Here is a 22798-nt window from a genome sequence, read left to right as displayed (position 1 = left end):
AGAGAGAGAGAGAGAGAGAGAGAGAGAGAGAGAGAGAGAGAGAGAGAGAGAGAGAGAGAGAGAGAGAGAGAGAGAAAAGTGAATTAACTTGGAAGAGCCAACATGCGGAGAAAGATAGGACCGCTGGCGAGGCAGCCACGTTGAAAAGAAAACCATTTTGTAAAAGATAACTTTTACATTTTCCTTATTGCCTTCCTGCTGGCTGACTGACTGGTCCATGAGGACCTGGGAGAGGAGAACCCCTTACACACACACACACACACACACACACACACACACACACACACCACAAAAAAAAAAACAGAGCGCTTAGAGCTCCCGACTACCATGTAAAAGTTCCTGGGTTCGAATCCTGGCTGTTGGAGGGTGTTACCGGGACCCACCGGCACATAGATACACCACGAGAGAAAAGTAACATTCCACTGCTGACGAAAAGAAGTCTAGCCTCGTCGAGGACTTTCTTACTCATAAAGAGTCCCTGCTCCTGCGTGGAGTGCAACCTCAAGACAGGAAGACCTACAAAAAGGAGTCCCTGTGGTTCAGAAGAAATAATAATAATAACAATAGCAATATTCCTTGCACGCCTCACACCCTCCTGCATGTTCAGACCCCAATCGCTCAAAATCATTTCCACTCAATAATAATAATAATAATAATAATAATAATAATAATAATAATACTATCATTATAGACACCCTTTCTTCCTCTGGAATAATAAGAGGGAAGTCTACGAACTCTGAAATCTACTGCATCGTACAGAGGTCTGGCGAAGGTTACAGGCTAAGCCTTGGTTCAGTTACCGGTAAGACTGCCTGGCGGCGCTGGCCCGTAATTCATGAATGAAGATGAAGGAAGTAAGGGGAGAACGTCGCTGGTGAAGGAATATATATATTCGGCATATCGGCCATAAAGAAAAACTGCCGTTCCATTAATGTCCTGAAACTCAAACGCTTCTAAATCCAGGCTTTTAAAACAGTTTCCAATTCTTTATATAAAGAGTTTTTGTTGATATATGATTAGATTACTTTGATTCTTTTTTGAATTTGTATTCTGGTGAATTGAAGACGTATTTTGGTAATATCTCCAGAATTGATTTTAAGTCTTTAGGTAACTTGTTAAAGACCCATGTGAGGTTACAAATATATATTCTAATACGAGAAAAGTTCACCTTCTTTAGCACGACGGTACGACCCTAAAGTACGACGGTGCGACCCTAAAATACGACGGTACGACCCTAAAATACGAAAGCACTACCCTAAAACACGACGACCCTAAAATACGACAGCACTACCCTAAAACACGACAGCACTACCCTAAAACACGACAGCACTACCCTTAAAACACGACGGTACGACCTCTAAAGGTTATAGAGAAAAAATTCACGTCATTATATACCCAAAGATCGTACCTAAAGTACGTACCATCGTGTTCAGGAGTCGTACCGTCGTGCTTGAGAAAGGGTTGTACCGTCGTGCGCAGGGGAGCGAAACTCGACAACGAGAAACAAAAACGCGCATATCATTTACGTTTTCTGCATAATGACGAAAGTTCCCAACAACCTCGTTACCTTACGTGTTGTAAACACAGGTCGTACAAGAGAGACTTATGGAGGAGAAAAAAGGAGATCTAGCGGTAATTTCAGTATTATTCTGGACACCATTTTCCTCAATAAAAAGAAAACGGGTTAAGGGTTTGCTTGATGTAGTGCCCCTCCCTCCCCTCTCGTACAAAACCCCTTCCTAAGACCAACACTAAGTCATCACCTCCTCCCATCCCACACCTCCCATCTCCAGCCAGCCGGGGCAGAATGCCTCCGCCTCCCAACTGGATCCTGGCGGACTCAAATTACGAGTCGTTCATGATCCTCGAAGCTGTATTTCAGGAAGCAAGTGAAAGGGAAGGAGTCCCGGAACACTCTCCTCTCCGTTTGGGGGGATATAATCTCTATCATTATATATATATTTCCTTTTTACAACGACCTGGGTCCGTTAAAGTCTGGTTTCCGGTTATGCGGCGAGACACTGAGAGCTATTCAACGCGCGGGTCTGAAGGTTTGATAAGCGTTTTTCTATCTATTCATCTACACACACACACACATAGCTCCTATCCTAATACTATCAGCATTTGACCCCTCGTAGAGCCATCACGTGACTCTTCGTTACCTGGCCTTCTCTCCTTACCAACACATGACCCCTTGGTACCTGGTCGTTGTAGTACCAGCGTTCGACCCCTTCGTTACCTGGCCTACATAGTACCAGCGTATGACCCCCTTCGGTACCTAGTCCTTGTGGTACCACCATATTACCCCTTGGTACCTGCCCTCTACCATACCAGTGGTGGGAGGAAACGCGGACACCCTGCAGGCGACGTTATAAGCAGACAGCAGAGGCGCCACACGTCCATCCGTCAGGAGTCACTGACGGAGTCGGTCATGGAGAAATGAATGCGACGTTCAGGTGGCGACCGTCCGTCTACCTAGGGTGACTCAATGTCTCGTAGGGGCGGTCAACACTCGTCTTCCTTCCTTCCTTCCCTCTTTCCCTTCCTTCCTTCTCTGCTTCTTTCTTCTCCTTGGCCAACGGCTCTCCCTCTTTTCGCCTTATTTCCTTCATATATTGAAATTTATATATCTTCTTCGTCTCTCTCTCTCTCTCTCTCTCTCTCTCTCTCTCTCTCTCTCTCTCCCCCCTCACGATTATCTTCATTTCTGACGCCTATGGTCATCTCACCGTGGCTCCATCTTTTCAACCCTGCCACACCAGATATACGACGACCACGAGGAGCCATAATTTACGACCAGGTCGTAAAAAGCGAAAAGATACACGACCACCAGTTCTCAGACAGTGCCAGAGTTGGTACGTTTCCCCAGCGATACAGAACCCGTTCATACGTCACGCGGACGCCTTCCACGGTGATCTACAGACGTGCACACTGGGGCTCCAGTCTGTGGAAGAGGTATCTGGTCACCTTAAAGAACTTCCTTAAAGAGATTTAAAGCGTGTTTGGGCTGGGGAATAGTGATGCCATGTATATATGTATCACATAATGACCTCCAACAGCAAGGATTCGAACCTGGACCTTTTGCGTGGGAGCTGGGAACGTTAACCGCTCGGCTACGATCGTCCCTACCACATGAAAGGTCCAGGTTCGAATCCTTGCTGTTGGAGGGCATCATGTGATCTAGGACGCTTGATCGAGACTGTACGAACCTTGGGCACGGTATATATGACATTGGTTGCCTTGTGCACGACGGTACGACCCTTAGGCACGATAGCTTTTACTCTGATAGGCCTTCAAGAAGGTCGTGAGGTCGTGACACGACCCTTGAGCACATCAGTACGACCTTATGGTATGGCAGCGTTATCTTTGACAGGCCTTGATAACTAGGAGGTCGTTAACTTCGTGATCAAGGATTCGAACCCTGTGTTCAGGGGGGTTCACAGGGGTACGCTGCGTGTTCGGCGCCTCAGCTGATTCCTCAGCTTCAGAATATGAACACGATGAGAGGTTCGAAAACTAGTCCGAACCACCGGGACTGTAGAAGTACAAATTCATACTGACAAATGGGCAAAAAATTGCAGGCAGGGAAACTGAAAGCGAGATCCAGAGATCTGCAAGTGTCCCTGAAGAAGACTTGGTCGTTAGCAGCTGAGAAGAAGGAATTCCTAGCTCTTGCTTTCAGTATTTACAGATCCCACTTTCGGCCCAAGGATATGAACAGCTCAACTCGAATCCTTACTTCACTTTAGTACACCCTTACTGATCCATCCTGGGTGTACACATAAGACACTGCAGTACACATAGAGGGATCTGAAGTATCATATACTAATCTATTTCACAGGAAAACCTCATTTCCGCGACGTCTATTGGCCATGACAACGGCATAACCCAACCTACACCCATCCTTTACAAGAACAATAGCGGCAAACAACAGCTGTATGAGACACAAGCCCCCGATGTGTTTATAGTAATGAGGCACTTGTTTGTTTGCAGGGAGTGTCTCTCCTACGCTTGCAGGCCTGCAGGCACACACTGACCATACGGCTCCTCGTTACTTAGATAACAATAGTTCCCGTTACAAAGATCTGAGCTTCCTATCTCTCTAATGTTGTTACGGGTGTAAACAAGACGCAGTTTAGGTTTTGATTATCTCTTAAGTATATCAGCGGGGGAGTTGTGGGGGGGAGGGGGGGCGTCCAATGTCGCCCCCCCCAGCCACGTAAAGGGTATGGTATACAACGATTGTACTTTGATAACTCGAGTGATGGCCAGGTTTTTTCCAGTCCTTCAATACGATGGACAACTTTTCGGGGATGGAGTGACGTAGATGTCGAATGGGAGTTTTACCCATGTGTTATATGGTCAATCACGCCACTAAGGTGGTGGTCATAAGCCCTTCCCGGCCTCACTAATGTTAAAACAGGAACCCTGAGACGACTGTGGGTGGAAGAGAATCTGCGCCCTCTTGTGGCACGAGTGTTATAGTGGATGGTACATGAGGAGGATCGACTGCAAAGTCCTTTTTGGACTTAAGTGTTTTGAATGTCCTTATACCATTTCTCTTATACTCAAGTCTTGATCCAATGCTAGACTTCACGACCCGTGTCTTTCACGTCAGGTACTTCCCCTGGGGGGAGTTAGCCCGAGCCCTGGGCTCCTGGAAGGCGGTGGCTGCAGGAGCAGCAGAAATGCTGGTGTGTTGCGGCAGACGCTGGAAGGCGGTCACCGGGAGCTGGAAGTGTCTGAGGCCTTCATGACGTCTTTCTCTCTTCCAGATCAATAACGTTATTGTTATGAGTTATCAAACTTCCTTGAGTCTGACGATTTAACCCTTCGACTGTAATGACTTATCCCTTTTGAGTATGATGACTTAACCCCTTCAGTATTATATATCAACGCCTTGAGTACGACAATTTAACCCTTTGAGTGCGAGGACTTAACCCCTTGAGTGCCACGACCTAACCCTTTGGGGGTCAGATGACTGAAACCCTTGAGCACGATACATGAACTCTTGGAGCAAGATGACTTAAACCCTTAGACCCGATGACTAAAGGTGTTGAGCATGATGACTTATCACCTTGAGCACCACAATGTAACCCCTTGAGCATGACTGGTCTTAGCTAGCAATCTACACTCCTAGTACTGTGCGTTGCTGGAGAGTGAGCTGGTAGTACTGTGCGCTGGCAAAATATTTCGGCGTTTGTGTGTGTGTGTGTGTGCGCCAGCCTGACTGGCGGGCTGGAGGGGGAGGGGGGGGGACGTCACCATGGTCTCTGGCTCTTGTACAAAGCGCAAAGGAAATGGGAAGTAAATTGGTAGGCAAAAGTAATTTTCAGAACTATGTTAGACTGTACACGACAAACGCTGAAACATTTCCATTTTTCTTGTTTCGTCCGGGTAAGCGTAGTAACACTTCCCCCTTTTTTTCGTCCGTGGAGGTGTGGCAACACTGATTTTTTTTTCCTTTCATATCGTTATACTAAGCCATTTTTTTTTCCTTCACTTCGGTGGCGTAACCCATCTTTTTCGTCCATGTGTGTGTGCGGCAACCCATCTTTTTCGTCAATGTGTGTGTGTGTATGTGGTAATCCATCTTTCTCGTCCATGTAGGTATGTCAACCTCTCTTTTTCGTTCATGGTTAACCCCATTCTTTCCTATTCGTCCATTTCAACGTAGTAACCTTCTTCCTCTTTTTTCGTTCATGTGGGTGTCGTAATACTTAATTCGTCCATTTAGGACAGATGCAATAACCCACGTCTATGCTGGCACGGAAACAATAAAATTTTTTTCGTTCATGTGGGGATGATAATCGTCCTCTTTTTACGTGGTTTTCATCCGGGCGATAACTGATGGATCCATCACACGGAATATCCAATGTCATAGTCTGTTTTACATTCGTAAAAACTGGGCGTTTTGATCGGAATATAGATACCATTTCATAAATCTACATGACAATAGCTTATTTAATAAATGTTGTTGTACACATCGAGCATCTCTGGCTGCGCAGGTGAAGCGAGAATGCGAGTCGGCCTGGAGGCTGGGGCGTGGTACCTCCTGTCCAATCCTGGATTCTTTACTGTGCTAAACACAACTTCAATAACATATGCAAAAACTCTTGGGCAACAGCTTGTAATTAGCGAGCTTCCAAGCCTGGCATTTTGTTTGCCCGGAATAAACTGTATTTACATGTCATATCTTCTTGAGTCAATTACAGAGCGCATTTGCTTCCCGTATATTTGTTGAACACTGCGGCGAGCCTGAAGGGCGGCCAGAGATTTGTAGCACTGTAGTTACAGTACCTTATTCAGTAATCCTGGACCGCTAGACTACAGCATGTTAATGTACCACTGTGCTGGAGAGCGAAGCGAAGATGATAACTTAGCAAGAGGAAAGAGTATGAGTGTCATTGGACCTCATCATGTTAACATCTACTAAGTTGATTATAATCTACTATAAGGCTAATGATTTGGACATAGCAGGCAGCACAGCAGCTGCTGTAAGCAGACCATTATCTGCTCTCTGCTGCTTTACATCGACTGCCACACACTTCTCTCCCCCCAACAGCAGCAGGAAGCACCGCAGTCCCGTCTGTCACATATGAGAATCTCACACGAGCTGTTTACAAGCAGCTTTATTGCTGCAGTGTTCTAAAGAGAAGCCTTTGACCTGATCCGTAAAAGGTGTCATGTCAAACAAAGGCCAGACCATATTACGCACGGATCGTACCGTCGTGCTCAAAGATTGCACCATCGTGCTCAAGGATCGCACCGTCGTGCTCAAAGATCGCACCGTCGTGTTCAACGATCGCACCGTCGCGCTCAAAGGTCGCACCGTCGTGTTCATAGATCGCACCGTCGTGTTCAAAGAGCGCATCGTCGTGTTCAAAGATCGCACCGTCGTGTTCAAAGATCGCACCGTTGTGCTCAAAGATCGCACCGTCGTGTTCAAAGATCGCACCGTCGTGCTCAAAGATCGCACCGTCGTGTTCAAAGATCGCACCGTCGCGTTCAAAGATCGCACCGTCGCTGTGCTCAAGGATCGCACACACTTCCATGCTCAAACGGTGAACACAAACTGAAATGCTTATTTCACTAAGGCCCTCGCACAATAAGCACCCTGGGGAGGGCTGTTGAATTACATTACCACGAATACGAACGAAAGAAATACAAGACGACCGTATGAAAACGGAGGAATTTTCTATTACCCTGTTGTTACCTGCATTGTTCAGTGGACGAGGCTCTCCAGTGCACGGTATAAAGGCGAGAGGCGCACCCTAAGGGGATATTTGAAGGCGGTGTTAAAGGCATAAAGAATCATGAATGAAAAAAAGGTGAAAACCCAGAACGGTTCAGTGTGGAGGAGTGAAAGCGAAAGAGACGGTGACAAGTGAGTGAGAGTGTGAGGACCGCGCACCTGATGAATACACAGAGGAGGCCAATAGGACATGGTAGGAGGCTGGGGCGAGGCGCCAAGGACTTGAATGAGGAGGGGAAGGTGTGGAGAATGCGCACATCATCAGGTCAGAGTAAGAGTCTGAATGTAATAAAGGAGGGTACATAATCCAGTCAAGTGTGAGAATGTACAGTAGAGGTACGAAAGGACCACTGGAGTATAATACGAGGAACAGAATGAATGAGGTGACGTTTACAAGAGACGTATAAAAGAGCTGGATGAAATCAGAGGTTAAATGCTCTCTCTCTCTCTCTCTCTCTCTCTCTCTCTCTCTCTCTCTCTCTCTCTCTCTCTCTCTCTCTCTCTCTCTTCTTCAAGCCAGTAAACCTTTAGGCTAACGTGTGAAGTGTGAGGCAAAGCACTGGATGTTCCTCTGTAGAACATCATCTACACACGGAACATGCAACGCAGTGTGCAGTTAACGAGGACAAGAACTGAATGTTATTCACCATAGAACAAAATCTTATCCCTGGGGATAGGGGAGAAAGAATACTTCCCACGTATTCCCTGCTTGTCGTAGACGGCGACTAAAAGGGAAGGGAGCGGGGGGCTGGAAATCCTCCCCTCTCTCTCTTTTTTTCCCCCAAAAGAAGGAACAGAGAAGGCGGCCAGGTGAGGATATTCCCTTAAAGGCCCAGTCCGCTGTTCTTAACGCTACCTCGCTAACGCGGGAAATGGCGAATAGTATAAAAAAAAAAAAATCTAAACACATGAGTACAGTCAACGTAAAGTGTGAGGCTATGAAGATGTGACCCGTTCCTTAAAAGTCACAGGGTGAGTTGCGACCTTAAAACCTTAAAAACATAAGAGATTTCAAAGGTAAAAATCACTCTACCGGGGTGACACAATATGCAATGAAGATGATAATGAGAACAAGTGTGGGAGGGGTGACGACAGAAGCAGAAGAGAGGAGAACAAAGGAGAGAAGGAAGAACACTGATGAAGAAGTAACAGGACAACTAAGATGACTATGTTAAGATGATTGTCTGTGACTTGACGTAAGGCCATCAGATAACAGGACACCACACAGATACACACACACACACACACACACACACACACACACACACACACACACACACACACGAGGCGCAAGACGCCCCAACACATGACATCAGATATTTCTTAAATTATAGCTTCTGCCTGTAGTGTGTGTGTGTGTGTGTGTGTGTGTGTGTGTGTGTTGAAGAAGGGGGCTGTGTTTGTAATTACCTATGTGTACAGTATAGGAGGGGAGTTTTACACTTGTGGGTCCCTTATCCCTCAAGCTTTCTCTCAGGTCTACACCTATGGGCCCCCCAGTCTTTTAAACTTTCTGTTACGATCAAACACCTTTTTCGATCTTTCGTACACTTTTAGCGTTCATCACTTATCGTATTCCATCACCATTCATCCCCTTCAGTACTACTTTGAAACTTCGTTACCCGTATCATCTCAAACAAGTTTCTTATTTAAGTCTTAACATGGCCTCTGGTTGTTCTGTTACTGCAACGATCGAAAAACTGGTCACTATAAACATCAACAAACTGGTTTAAAAACTTAAAACATATGGTGAAGTCACATCCTACTCTTCTATGACATCTGCCTGGCTTAGAGACAGTCAAGTCTTTCCCACACGAGACATTCCTGCACCACATACCCTGCCAGATATCATTTATATTGATGCCTTCGTTCGACGTGACTCAACCTCACTACATTACATTGACTTGGCTTGAATCTCATCAACCATACAACAGACCAACTTTGGAGTCTGCGTGGGTAAACCCCATTTGTGTGCAATCCTCCTCGTTTTTTTCTTACATATTCAATGACCATTTGCCTCATATTCACACACGTTCAGGTGGGAGTCCATATCGTCAGGCAAGTCGTTCGTATTCATCACGAAGAGTTAGGGTCCCAAGAGTAAACCCTGCGGCACTCCGCTGGTAACCTCGACCCATTTTGAGAAGAGCACTGACTTGCGTCCTTTGTTCCCTTTCCACAGAGATAATCTTATGTGTGTGAATGCTATTGTGTTACGAGGAGAGAGTTCCACACTTGTGGTGCTGTCTCTTAACGTCATATTTATGTACCACGTCTTTATTCCAATGTTTTTACTCTTTTTGTGTGTGTGTGTGTGTGTGTGTGTGTGGAGAAGGGGGATGGAGACTAGGGTGTGTGTTTGTTTTTGCGGGGAAAGTGCTATCCTTGCTTCATATATCTGCAGTTATTATGAAGAATAATAACCACAAACTGTTCCTCGAGAATCCAGGGATAAATGTGTGTGGAGAAGGTACTTGCACGTAGTATACAGATTGTAAATCATGATGAAGTTCGCCCTCCTGGCGTGTGCACTGGAAACAGGTCAGAAAGCAAAACAAAACCCAAGATGCAGACTGTGTCACGTCTGTGTGTATGTGTGTTTGTACCGTTGGGTATACACGTCTCTCGCCTACAACCAGGAGAGAAACATTCCTCACTGCCATCTCGTCATTCGCCACCACAGTCTCCAGGCAAAAATACAGAGATGACTTATACAGCAGAGGGATTCAATGACCCATACATGGCGTCTCCAGATTTCCTTTCCTTTCTTTTTTGGCACGTCTGTTTGACTTACCCTCGACCCTCTATTTACAAGTCAGAGGAACCCGATGGGTCAGTGGCGTGTGCCAGGGAGAAAGAGAGACCCTGTTCCGTGACTCACGCTCTCCAGAGGGTTTTTAAAGATTTTAAAAGGGTGTGAGAACCCACACTTGACACTCCCCCTTCTGATCTGCATGCATAGAACAGACCGACGCTGGATCGTGTAGATTATATTTCGTAGGGACTTTGTCTCTACGATATACAGAAGGGAGGACACGAAGGGCGTTATTATATCTATTTCCTCTCTACCTCTCCATTACTGACACTTTCGATTTGCGAGGAGCAACGCGCGAGTGGCGGCTGGTGGCAACCCGAATGTATTGACGCATTTCATTTAATTGTATCTCTTGTGCTGTACACGGCTGGACATTCATGGTTCTTTAGCGTACACATACATCTATACACGAATGTTTTCATACACATACACAAGCAAACAGGTATGGACACATACATTTACACACGCGAATGCTTTCATACACATACACAAGCAAACAGGTACGTACACATACATGTATACACGAATGTTTTCATACGCATATATAAACAAACAGGTAGACATACATTATCACTAGATTTAACACCATCCCGGATGAAGCTGCGTATGAGTGACGCTGCCGAGGCTGCGCGTTACTTATATCTATCCTCATGTCACTAAGAATAACGATAGATAGATAATTACCATAACCACAGTAAATTATATCACAAATGTTCATCAGCAACAAGTCATCTATCCCCACGACACTATCCCGGCCTGATAACCCAAGCGATCGTACTTCAAGCATCTGGCAGTCAAGTATACTTACACATTTCCTGTTGATATACATATATACATATTCATACAGTCATAACTTTATTTCGGAGACTCCACTATTAAGGTTGTCCAAAGGGCCCCTCTGGAATATAACTGTACATGTAAAAACGTTTGACACCCTATGATTTTCCTTTTTGATTCTATTTCCTTTAAAGACGAACCGACTGATTCTAATGCCATATCCAGACTAGAGCGGAATCTAATGTCTAAACCAGACTACAGTAGATTCTAATGCCTCATCTAGACTACAAAAGTCGATGGGAAAAAGACCGAAATCCTACAGAAGGAAAAGTGACGCAAAATATATAGATTTCCATAACAGAGACTCGAATTAACTGCGTTTCACATTTGTATTGTATTTCCAGTCTTTTCATGGTAAAAATCCGCCATTTAATATATCATCATCAGCAAGCTTAAAGCATTATTTTGTCTCACTAACTGTCTGTGACATTTCTTATCTCTCGCTTCGGATATCTGAGGCAAGTAATCAACTACTTTAGATTTACGATTTCGATGTCGCTACAGCTTTCTAGATGTCCAAATGCTTTATTTATTCACTATGTAATCCTTTTGCATTGTGCAACACTCGCATGACGTGGTGCAAGACAGATCTCACGCAGTACTGTAACCCGTTATGGTAAGAAACCCACAATGAATTCTGTATTCTATAAGTCATGTATTTAGCTTTCGCGCGTTTAATGGCTTCACAAATACATTAATGAACACAATCTGTGCAAATGATATAAACCAGTTGCTTTCACTCGCTTCGGAATCGAACGGTGGGCCACTTTCTTAAAAGTCATACATCACATTTTCAAGATCGAAAGTCATTCACTTGATTTAGAACCTATCGAAGGGCCTTGACTTACTGAGGGGGGGTGTGTGAGGAGGAGAATGAAGGAGGACGAGGAGGGGATTCATGAGCCAACAGGCTCCTCTGGATGAGCACAGAGGGCCGGGAATAGCCGTGGCTTCAGCTGTAAGACGAGCCGGTGAATGGCGTGTGATGTAGTGGTGTGTGTTAGTGCTTGCTGACACGGCTCGCCCTGAGGGTCCCTCTCTCTCTCACACACACACACAAGGCCCCGTCGTCTGTCTCACCTCACATCCCTCCTCCTCCTCCTCCTACACACACACACACACACACACACACACACACACACACACACATACACACACACACACTCGCACCTTTGTCTTGAGCCTGTCAGCGAGTCAGTTAGACTCTGTTTGTAAACAACACGACCCAAGAATATCAGGTGGCATCAATATCTAACGGAAAGCTGTTATATATATATATATATATATATATATATATATATATATATATATATATATAGAGAGAGAGAGAGAGAGAGAGAGAGAGAGAGAGAGAGAGAGAGAGAGAGAGAGAGAGAGAGAGAGAGAGACCTTCACAACGTGATGCAGCTGAATTCAGATGCAATCAGATGTACCCTCAGCAAGACTGTATGACATATTTGCATACGTGTATAAGAGCTGAATGTCACCAGTTATGAAACAACGGCATTACAAAAAAAAAGATATTGACAAAAAACCAGACGTGAGTTTGATAACACATCACAATTCACAAAATCTGCAATATATTTCCCAAGTACCATATTGTCAAGCACACTTCCATTATAAAGTTATAAAGTGTTTTGTTAATGAATTGGGAGATATTACGAATATTCGTAAGTACACTAGAGGGGAAATTCGTCATGTAGACACGGTGTGGGGAAACAATAGGTTCAGTTCTATTTCGCTCGTCTCTCTGTGTTGTGGTCTAGAGTGGTTACTAGTGCAAGATTCTAAGCTTGGGTTCTGTGGTCTAGAGCGGTTACTAGTGCAAGATTCTAAGCTTGGGTTCTGTGGTCTAGAGCGGTTACTAGTGCAAGATTCTAAGCTTGGGTTCTGTGGTCTAGAGCGGTTACTAGTGCAAGATTCTAAGCTTGGGTTCTGTGGTCTAGAGCGGTTACTAGTGCACGATTCTAAGCTTGGGTTCTGTGGTCTAGAGGAGGTCGCGTCACGGTAGGGAGGGTGGGTAGGGTGCCAGGGGGTTGAGGAGAGGTGTGAGTGCCTCTGTTGAGGTCATGAGTGTGCCTCTGGTGCCACGGTAATACAGGCTGGCCCACTACTTGCTCCTGTCACGTTCCCATCTGGCTGGAGGACCTGCTACTTGCTCCTATCACGTTCCCATCTGGTTGGAGGACCTGCTACTTGCTCCTGTCACGTTCCCATCTGGTTGGAGGACCTGCTACTTGTTCCTGTCACGTTCCCATCTGGCTGCAGGACCTGCTATTTGCTCCTGTCACGTTCCCATCTGGCTGCAGGACCTGCTACTTGCTCCTGTCACGTTCCCATCTGGCTGCAGGACCTGCTACTTGCTCCTGTCACGTTCCCATCTGGCTGCAGGACCTGCTACTTGTTCATGACTCTGTCGTTCCTCCTTCAGCTCCCATCCCTCCATCTCTCTCTCTCTCTCTCTCTCTCTCTCTCTCTCTCTCTCTCTCTCTCTCTCTCTCTCTCTCTCTCTCTCTCGTTTCCTCTTTTTTCCACTTCTTTCCTTTCCATTACTTTTCAGCCGTCGAGGGACACCAGGCCCCCCAAACCAAAGTCGTCAGCGTTTCCAGCTGTGTGATTCTGTAGTGCTGCACTTTTTTTTAACCCCCACCCCCCCACTCCACGGCAGTATCACGTACTTTATAAGTGTATCACTTAACGATTCGTTCATCCTCCTCCTCCTCCTCGGTGAATCAAGTGAGTGTAAGACTCATAACTCGTAAAGATAAGATGAAAAATTAAACAATATCTACTGAACCTGCAATACGAACATTATCAGTTAATTCCGGATTACAAAGACGTGATTGTTCTGCTCTCATTAAGTTCTCTTACCCTTATTCACTCGGAAAACTATAGTTTGTATAGTAAATACACAATATATAATACATATCAACAATAGATTATCTCTGGGTACTTTTGGTTCGTATGAAAAGTACAAGAAGGTGTTGAGCTATGAACTTAAGCGACACTCATTACTTAGTGTGTCGTGAGTGTTTTACTTAGTGAGGACCTACGGTGAGGGTTGTGAGTGGGAGGTACAAAAGGTAGCGCGAGTGTTGTGAGCACCTCAAACGGTCGTGTGTGTGCGTGGGGTTGTGAGAGTAGTTATTGTGAGCATGTGCTGTGTGTAGCTGTTTCTGATCACATCAGACTTAAAATCCCTCCCCCCCATTCTCTCTCTCTCTCTCTCTCTCTCTCTCTCTCTCTCTCTCTCTCTCTCTCTCTCTCTCTCTCTCCTCTCCCTTAACTCTCACAGTGTACCCACACTATCTTTCCTCCCCCCCCCTCCTTCACTCTCACAGTGCCCCCTACTCTCTCCCTCCCTCACAGTTACCAAGCAGGAGACATATGGCCTGAGCAGCAGTTAAAGCTGTCATTGTGTTGGCCACGTCTGCCCCAGTCACCTCCTCTGTCGCCATAACTGCCGTGATGCAGCGGTGTGGTGGTGGTGGCAGGCAGCGGTGGTGGTGGAGGTGATGGTGGTAGAAGTGGTGGTGGTGGTGGTAATTGTGGTGGTCGTGTTGGTTTGTAAGTGACCGGGCATTTACACAGGCCATTACAGTAGTGAGGCAGTCGGACTCTAATAGGGAGGGTTGAACGAGAGAGAGAGAGAGAGAGAGAGAGAGAGAGAGAGAGAGAGAGAGAGAGAGAGAGAGAGAGAGAGAGAGAGAGAGTGTAGGGGCACTGCGAGGGTGAACGCTCAAAGCACTCAAAGGGAAGCGACTCCAGGCATTCCTACAATGCGTCTCTACCCCGCGCGGCCAAGATGGTAGGGAAGCGTGTGTGCACTAAGGGCAGGACGATAGGCAGGAGGCACCAGACTAAGCCTGAAGTGACCCTCAAAACGCGCCGAGGAGGATAATACTCCATCACCTCCGCTCCGAGCTGTGGCGGGAGCAGACGCACGGAGGAGCCGGTGCTTCGAAGACGGATGCGGATATATTGTTAAGTGGGCGCAGCAGACTCACGGCCGAGATCAGTCGGATGCCAGCGTGTGAGGTTGAGGGAGTGTGTGTGTTGCCGGTGATGTAAGGGAAAGATCCACCTCTCTCCTCCTTCCTTGATAGGTGGAAGCAACGTGTATGGAAGTGGACAATGAATATCCAACACGTCAACACAGGCCTGGATAGTCTATAGTGATGGTGAGGGTTAGACGCGGTGACTCCACTGGGTAATAACGCCACTTCACAAGGCCATATTTTTTTTTTCCCTTCTCTCTCAAGGTGATTGAGAACCGCAAGAGCTACCGGTGGTCTGTTTTAAGTCAGAGATTAAAAGACGGAATCTCAGAACACAAGAGGGAATACGAGACGCTGGCGTCACGAGAATAAAAAGCCGGCTAAACAAGGCTGGGGGCCAAATACGAGGCACTGCATACAGTGAAAGTGTGTGGGTGTGCTGCCGTCTGCACTGGTGGTCCGGGGGTGATATTAAGGCAGCCAGGAGGTAAACACTAAAATATTCAGACCCCTTTTTCAGACAAACTTGATTTGCCTTTTTCCACGCAGCACGACAGCTGGTGTACGAAGACCCTGTATCTAAACTACATCCCTGTACGAAACACGATATAACAATCTGGTGATATAAAAAAATCTGCATTATATATTTCCATTCAGCTATCATATAACGCAGGTTATACAACACTCTTACCTATAATGCTTACAGTGAACTGGTCATTTTTTTTTCCATTCTGATATACTTGTCCACGCCAGATACACATGACTGACTGATACGAAATGAGATGGTGATACAACGAAAACGTACACCGGAAAGTCCCTGACACCGGTGTATGATGCTTATATAAACATAATGAACTGGGCTGAAGTACTTAAAAGGCACATCTACCAGCGATATCGTAATGACGGTAGACTGAACACGACCGAACCAGCAGAACGAGATGAACGACCACCAGGTAGAAACAGGGGTCGAAACACATCACTAAGTCACACACACACACACACACACACACAAATCGCTCCTGAAGTTGTCGTGGTTTGCTTTTAACCTCCTGGTCAAGAGGGCACGAACCTTGAGCACTAGCGAACGCCCCAGGGTACAACAGTACGACCAGGTCAGGTCAAAGGCCAGGCTTAATGATAGTCGTGCTCAAGGGTCGTAACCTCGTTCTCACTGGGTCATATCGTCGTGCTCAAGGGTCGTACCATCGATCCCATGGGAGTAATACAATCACCTACGTGTGGTGTAGTGTGGTGGTGGTGTGGTTGTGGTGTGGTAAGGTTGTGGTGGTGGTGTGGTGGTGTTGTGGTATGGTAAGGTGGTGGTGTGGTGGTGTGGTGTGGTGTGGTAAGGTTGTGGTGGTGGTGTGGTGCCAGTTGTGGTTATTCCCGTGAGGTGGAGATGATAAACGACACACTTTCCATCAACCGCAAAACATTTTCTTTACGGTTATGACTGACCTCGAATCCTGGGGGTTTAATCCCTCCATATCGAACAGGCAATTGAAACCAGACTGTGTGAGAGGCAGCTGGTTGGCAGGGAGGACTGGTGTGTGTGTGTGTGTGTGTGTGTGTGTGTGTGTGTTTTCTATTTGTCAGAGTCGGTGGCTCTGGCTTCAGCTAATGGGGTTCAGTACCTGTGTTCGGAGGCAGTTCCCTGAAATATTCACAGATGAACGGTCGCCATTTCGTCAAGGGCATTCTGAAGCCAACAAAGTCGAACGCCTATGTAACAAATCCATTTTCAATAATAGATTAACAGAAAATTTTTTATACAAAAATTTAACTCAGAAATTAAAGAAAAAAAATCCCTTGAGGCTAATTACCTTGCAATCATTATCAAAATTTTAATTACTTTAAAAAACTAGCGTTATGTTATAAGTATCGAAGGAGACAGAGACATAAATGAATAACATAATTCATTAATATACTTCAGGTACAGTGTGGTCTTCAAAACAGCAAAGAAGGCTTTAGAGAGAATATGAAACATTAAGAATTATTGGGTTCGTGAACGGGTAATAATAAAGAGGTAATTAACCCCAGGAGAAGTCTTTACAACAGTAATCAAGAGTTGTTGGCGAGAGGAGACATTATCCAGAACACGACACGGAGTTAGTAATGACGTGGAAGCTGGCCAGCATCGTCCGGCAACAGTAATTCTTTTACCACTGACGGTATGATGAGTTGGATGATCTGCCCGGTTATTATAACAGGGTTGCACTATCGTTCTCAAGAGTCCTACCGTCGTGCTCAAGGGTTGTCGTACCGTCGTGTTCAAGGGTTATGTACCGTCGTGCTCAAGGGTTGTGTACCGTCGTGCTCAAGGGTTGTGTACCGTCGTGGTCAAAGGCTGTCGTCCCGTCGTGCTCAAGGGTTGTCGTGCCGTCGTGCTCAGGGTTTTAATTCGAGTTAACTGTCCAGATGAGGGCGGCCTTAGTACTAAGTGTTCATGGCATATTCCTACGGTAGGCCGAGGTGGTTCGGGGCAACGAAATACCCTGATCACATATACATACGGCGAAGGAATGGACTGGAAACTCCTGCAGCGAATAAAGGACTGGACTGGAAACTCTAATAGCACCAACACAAAAAAAGAAGGCGGGTTCATTATCGACAACAGAATTACAAAGTTTAACCCAACTGACAACTCTCGAAGCCCCACCAAAATAAATAAACTGGGAGACGTTCCTTTAGGGTATTGGCCGGCCAAGACTGGCACCCACGCGATGTCTTAGCAACTTCTCTTTTTCTCTTTCAGTTGCACTACGTCTGAAAGCGTTTTTGGCCCCGGATTTATCAGAAGTTAAAAGTATCTCTGGAATGGAATTACTGGGAAGTTAAAAACGTCTCTGGGGTGAAATTGCTATTGGGTAAAAGTGGGCGAGCAATGGATATACTTTTTTTTCTCTTTTCCTTGCTCGACTTCCCAACCAACAGGCGCTCCTCCGTATCCTCAGAGAGGCGAGGCGACATCAGGAACGGAACCTTTGAGTGTCATGTCTTTCGTTTTGGTCTTTATTCCCCCTCGTCCTGTATTCAAGAATGGATCCTACGGTAAGGGAGTATATTCCCTATCCTGGCCCCGTCTTTGCTCGACTTCTACGACGCGCAGGAGAAAGAGAAGGTGGTGGTGGGTAGCATTCTTCCTCCCCTTTCCCTCCCTCCCTCCCTCCCTCCTCTCTCTCTCAAAGGGATGGAATTCCTTGGAGGTTGAAAGTGTCTCTCTCGGGTGGAATTGTCAGAGGTTAAGTGTGTCGCAGGAAAGTACTTCAGTCGGGTCAGGGGGTAATGACGCAAGAACTTATCGTATTGCTACGAAAACCCAAGCACTTGTATTACTTACGGTGTGTGTGTGTGTGTGTGTGTGTGTCTGTGGGTTACAACACAGTCTTTAACAACCTCTTGACACAGGTTACAAATGACAGTCGTAAAGTGTCTGTGACTGTGTGTGTGTGTGTGTGTGTGTTTGGGGGGGAGCTCAGGTGACTGGCAGGTTGTGAAGGGATGGGTGTTGTGCCACAGTCATGAGAGGAACAGGTCATGTGAGAAGCACAGGTCACTAGCAAGGAACAGGTCATAAGAAAAAAAAAAAGCGATCGCATACATTTAAATCAACACATGGTCATTTACGTCATCTAACCAAACATAAGCAAAATTAACTGTGGGCTGCAACAGGTCTTGCAAGATGTCTGTGACTGAATTACGCTCAGTTGCGACTAATGTCGACCTGATTGTTCATTTCATAGTCACGAAAAAGGTGTTCAAAACACAGGTGCATTCTCGAATTCGGTCAAAGATAAATTTCACCAAAATTCAGGGAATATTGCAAAGTTTTAATTGCCAATTTAGTCCAACCCGCAAATGTGACTATTGGACTATATATATATATATATATATATATATATATATATATATATATATATATATATATATATATATATATATCATTGGTATATTACTAAGATTCCATTTGAAATAAATTAGCATCAAAATATGGATTTTAAATTGCTATCCGGATTAATTCCAATCTAAGAAATTTGAACATAATCGACAGTTTTGTGCAATACTGAACTTAAAGTTACTCCTCCTCTCTCTACCCCTTACCTTCGAGCCGACATACAAAATGTCTTCACCGTTGAACAAATAATTTCTGTTCAACCGAATGGTCCAAATGTGTGCAGAGAACATAACTCATGAATACTCCATACTCATGAGTATGTATGTTTACGATATGCATCTTGAACATTTACTGGAATGAGGTCAATCATGAATTCTCTGAGAACTCTGTCCGTGAGACCTGTCTGCGAGCCCCCTGTCTACGAGTCCAGAGATGAACAAATGTGTATCAAAGCCGTCCAGCCCAGCCTAGCCTGTCTCTGTTCCTAAGTCCTCCACAACCTCTACACACACACACACACACACACACACACACACACACACACACAATTCATCCTCCAAATTAACGTTTTTCTTCATTTTATTCTTCAGCCTAATTTTCCAGTTTACTTGTACACACACAATCTTACTCGTTTTTTTTTTTTTTCCCTCCAGATTTTTTTCAATGGTAAGCTTTGCACAGGTCTACACTCGCATTGTCTGGCCTCTCGCTATTCTAAGCTGGCCTCTCTCTCTCTCTCTCTCTCTCTCTCTCTCTCTCTCTCTCTCTCTCTCTCTCTCTCTCTCTCTCTCTCTCAAGAGCACTCAGGTACACTTAAAACCTTCCAGAAAAAACAGATTCACTCTCCGTACGTATCTTTATCTCCACCAACCTCATCAGCTCGACCCAGCTTCCTTCTTTTCATTCCCCCCCCCACTCACAAGTCTCATTAAAGTCGAAACATTCGCCTTGATTAAAAGTCAGCTGGACTGCATTATTCGATTTCTGGGAAGGGGAACAAACGCGCACGCGGCCCTGTGTGTGTGTCCAGACGACAAGCGCGCGCGAGCAAATAAGACGCGCGGTCAAACCAGGTCATTTCTAAATGAATATTTCACGGTATCCATTCGTCCCTTCTCTTTGCGAGGCGCGCCCACTTCATAACCCATCCCTTCGTAGCGTCGTGTTTAAATCTGGGTACAGACTTGGGAGATCTGCAGGTCTTCGTCACAAGCACAAGATCCTGTCATGTTATTTAAGGTCATTGCGACCTTCGTTGCTATGTTGAATTTTTGATAGTGCTGTGTTATCATAGTCGAGGTCTATGTACGCTTAATATGCCAAGCTGATTTTTGCTAGTGCTGTGTTGAGGCCCACGCACAATTAGCACATCAAGTTAATTTTTATAGCGCTTTGTTAAATCGAAGTCGATGTACAGTAACATGTTAATATACCATGTTGGATTTTTGACAGCGCTGTGTTATAGCCGAGGTTAATGTACAGATAACATTGACGTGAGCAACTAAGTTAATGTCAGGTCTCGTATTTATCAAGGCTCAGGTCAAAGGTCACCCTGAGGCACTGCAACATATGTGGGGTTAGCGGTGAGGCACTGCAACATATGTGGGGTTAGCGGTGAGGCACTGCAATAGGTGTGGGGTTAGTGGTGAGGCACTGCAATATGTATGGGGTTAGTGGTGAGACACTGTAACATGTGTCGGATTAGGGGGTGAGGTTCTGTAACACTGGTGACGTTAACGTTGAGGCACTGTAACGTAGGTGTAACTAATGGCGACACAATGTAACACCGATGTATCCAACGGTGACACACTGTAACATGGGATAAACTAACTAGGACACTGTAACACGCTAAGATGTTACGGTGTCACATTGTGTAACGTTGATGGATTTAAACCCTTGTTCGACTATATGGTAAAATTGTGTTACTGAATATTTCAAATATGAATTATCATCATTTTTGTCATTTGTTAAACCTCATTTGATGCCTTTAGTAAACGGAACTATACATACTGACTATCATGAACGTTTCTAACGTTTAATGGTATGGTTCCACCTGTTCTTCATTAACCCATTTTGGCAACGTGTGGTGATAACTGTAAAGATCATATGGATGGTTTATATTCTCGTAGGATACCTATATAATGCTCCCGCCAATACTGATGTGAGGTTTGCCTCTGGGGAATAACCCTTTCGTAGGAATGAGGGAAAACGTGAACGAATATCCACTCCACCGATGAGTATCATACTATTGTATTCTACAGTATGTGGAACTTGTCACCATTTCTTCTCCAACGGAGTCACAAAGTCAGAGAGTCACTACGAAATCAAAGTGATGTGAGGACTGCGCTCTGACACGAATCTGGTGAAGTCTTAAATAAAAGGAGGAAATGTATTTGTTATCATCACAAAGACATTCCCTGGACCAAACAAGATCAATAAATATTGACAAATGCAACACAAATATAAAAACATACTGTGATACAGAAATATAATACATGGCATAGATGAGTGTCATATGTAATGTGCTCTGATCTAAAACTACATATAATTACAAAATACATATATACAAATACGTACACTACATACATCATTTACATAACATACTTGCATATAATACATATATACAGTCATAAATTATATAAAATTAATAAAAAACAATGCAATATGCTACTTATTATAAGGAAATAGAGCTAATCAATTATATAGACACTATAGAAATAGAGTTAATCAATTATATAGACACTATAGAAATAGAGCTAATCAATTATATAGACGCTATAGAAATAGAGCTAATCAATCATATAGACACTAAAGAAATAGAGCTAATCAATTATATAGACAATATAGAAATAGAGTTAATCAATTATATAGACACTATAGAAATAGAGTTAATCAATTATATAGACACTATAGAAATAGAGTTAATCAATTATATAGACACTATAGAAATAGAGCTAATCAATTATATAGACACTATAGAAATAGAGTTAATCAATTATATAGACACTATAGAAATAGAGTTAATCAATTATATAGACACTAAAGAAATGGAGTTAATCAATCATATAGAAACTGAAGATTTAAAATAGGGTCAGATAACACGAAAATGAGAAAAATATGTACTCACAAGTGCAGTGAGGGATCCAGGAGGAGGAGGAACCAGCGAGGACATATGTGTTCTCGAGGTCGCGTAGGCACAGGTCTCGCTGATCACGTGTCTTGTTACAGGTGTATGCGGAAGGATCATATGCTACAACGGCGGCAGATGTGTCTACAACCGCTGCATCTGTCCAGGGGGCTTCTACGGCTCTCGCTGTCAGTATGGTGAGTTCACCTGTCTCGTTCATCACCTGTGCACCTGTGTCTGTTGTCAGTGTATAGTGTACATCTGTCTTTTTGTTTCCGTCTGTGGGATGAGTATAACCGTCTCATGTCCGTCCCCTACCAATGAAAACATTTGTGTTGTGTCTGTCTCCAGCCAGTGTCCGCATCTGTCTCGTGTGTGTGTGTGTGTTTGCTGCAGGTGGATATGATCTAATATTTGCCCTAAGCTAACACAAGCCAGTCTGTGGTGCTTGCTTCTATCTCAGAGAGGGGGACCAAGTGTGTTGCCTCTTGCAGAGTATTCTTGTAGCCTATCATCTCTCTCTCTCTCTCTCTCTCCCTATCTACCTACCTACCTATCTACATCTCTCTACATACTTACACACACACAAACACACACACGTATGATTTCATTACAATATCATTTTCTAACATCACACGATCCACAGCCCACAAGGCAAAGCAGCAAAGGCCGAGCCCATTCTTCTCCCAGTATACCTGAGGTCGTGTGGACACGCACGTGTATTCTATATCAGTTATTATTAAGACCTAACCACTTTTACACACGAGGTCGACACAGACACACACACTCAGACATTGAACACTGCTACGGTCAGAAACGAATCATGAGTATTAATGTGACAACTTGCACAACGTTACCCTGCACCAGCATT

The 22798-nt window shown here is 44.8% G+C and overlaps 1 protein-coding gene across 1 annotated transcript in view; it reads left to right on the top strand.

Moving 5' to 3' along the window:
- LOC139761759 (uncharacterized) overlaps positions 1 to 22798 on the top strand; it is a 119641-nt gene that overhangs the window by 61169 nt on the left and 35674 nt on the right. The window contains exon 7 of the mRNA XM_071686194.1: positions 22029 to 22124. Within this exon, the coding sequence (XP_071542295.1) occupies positions 22029 to 22124 (96 nt within the window). The remainder of the gene's footprint in view (positions 1 to 22028; positions 22125 to 22798) is intronic.

Source organism: Panulirus ornatus, chromosome 41 (assembly GCF_036320965.1).
Source record: "Panulirus ornatus isolate Po-2019 chromosome 41, ASM3632096v1, whole genome shotgun sequence".
NCBI lineage: Eukaryota > Metazoa > Arthropoda > Malacostraca > Decapoda > Palinuridae > Panulirus > Panulirus ornatus.
The sequence above is the reverse complement of the archived record's forward strand: the minus strand, read 5'-3'. Positions and strand labels throughout refer to the sequence as shown.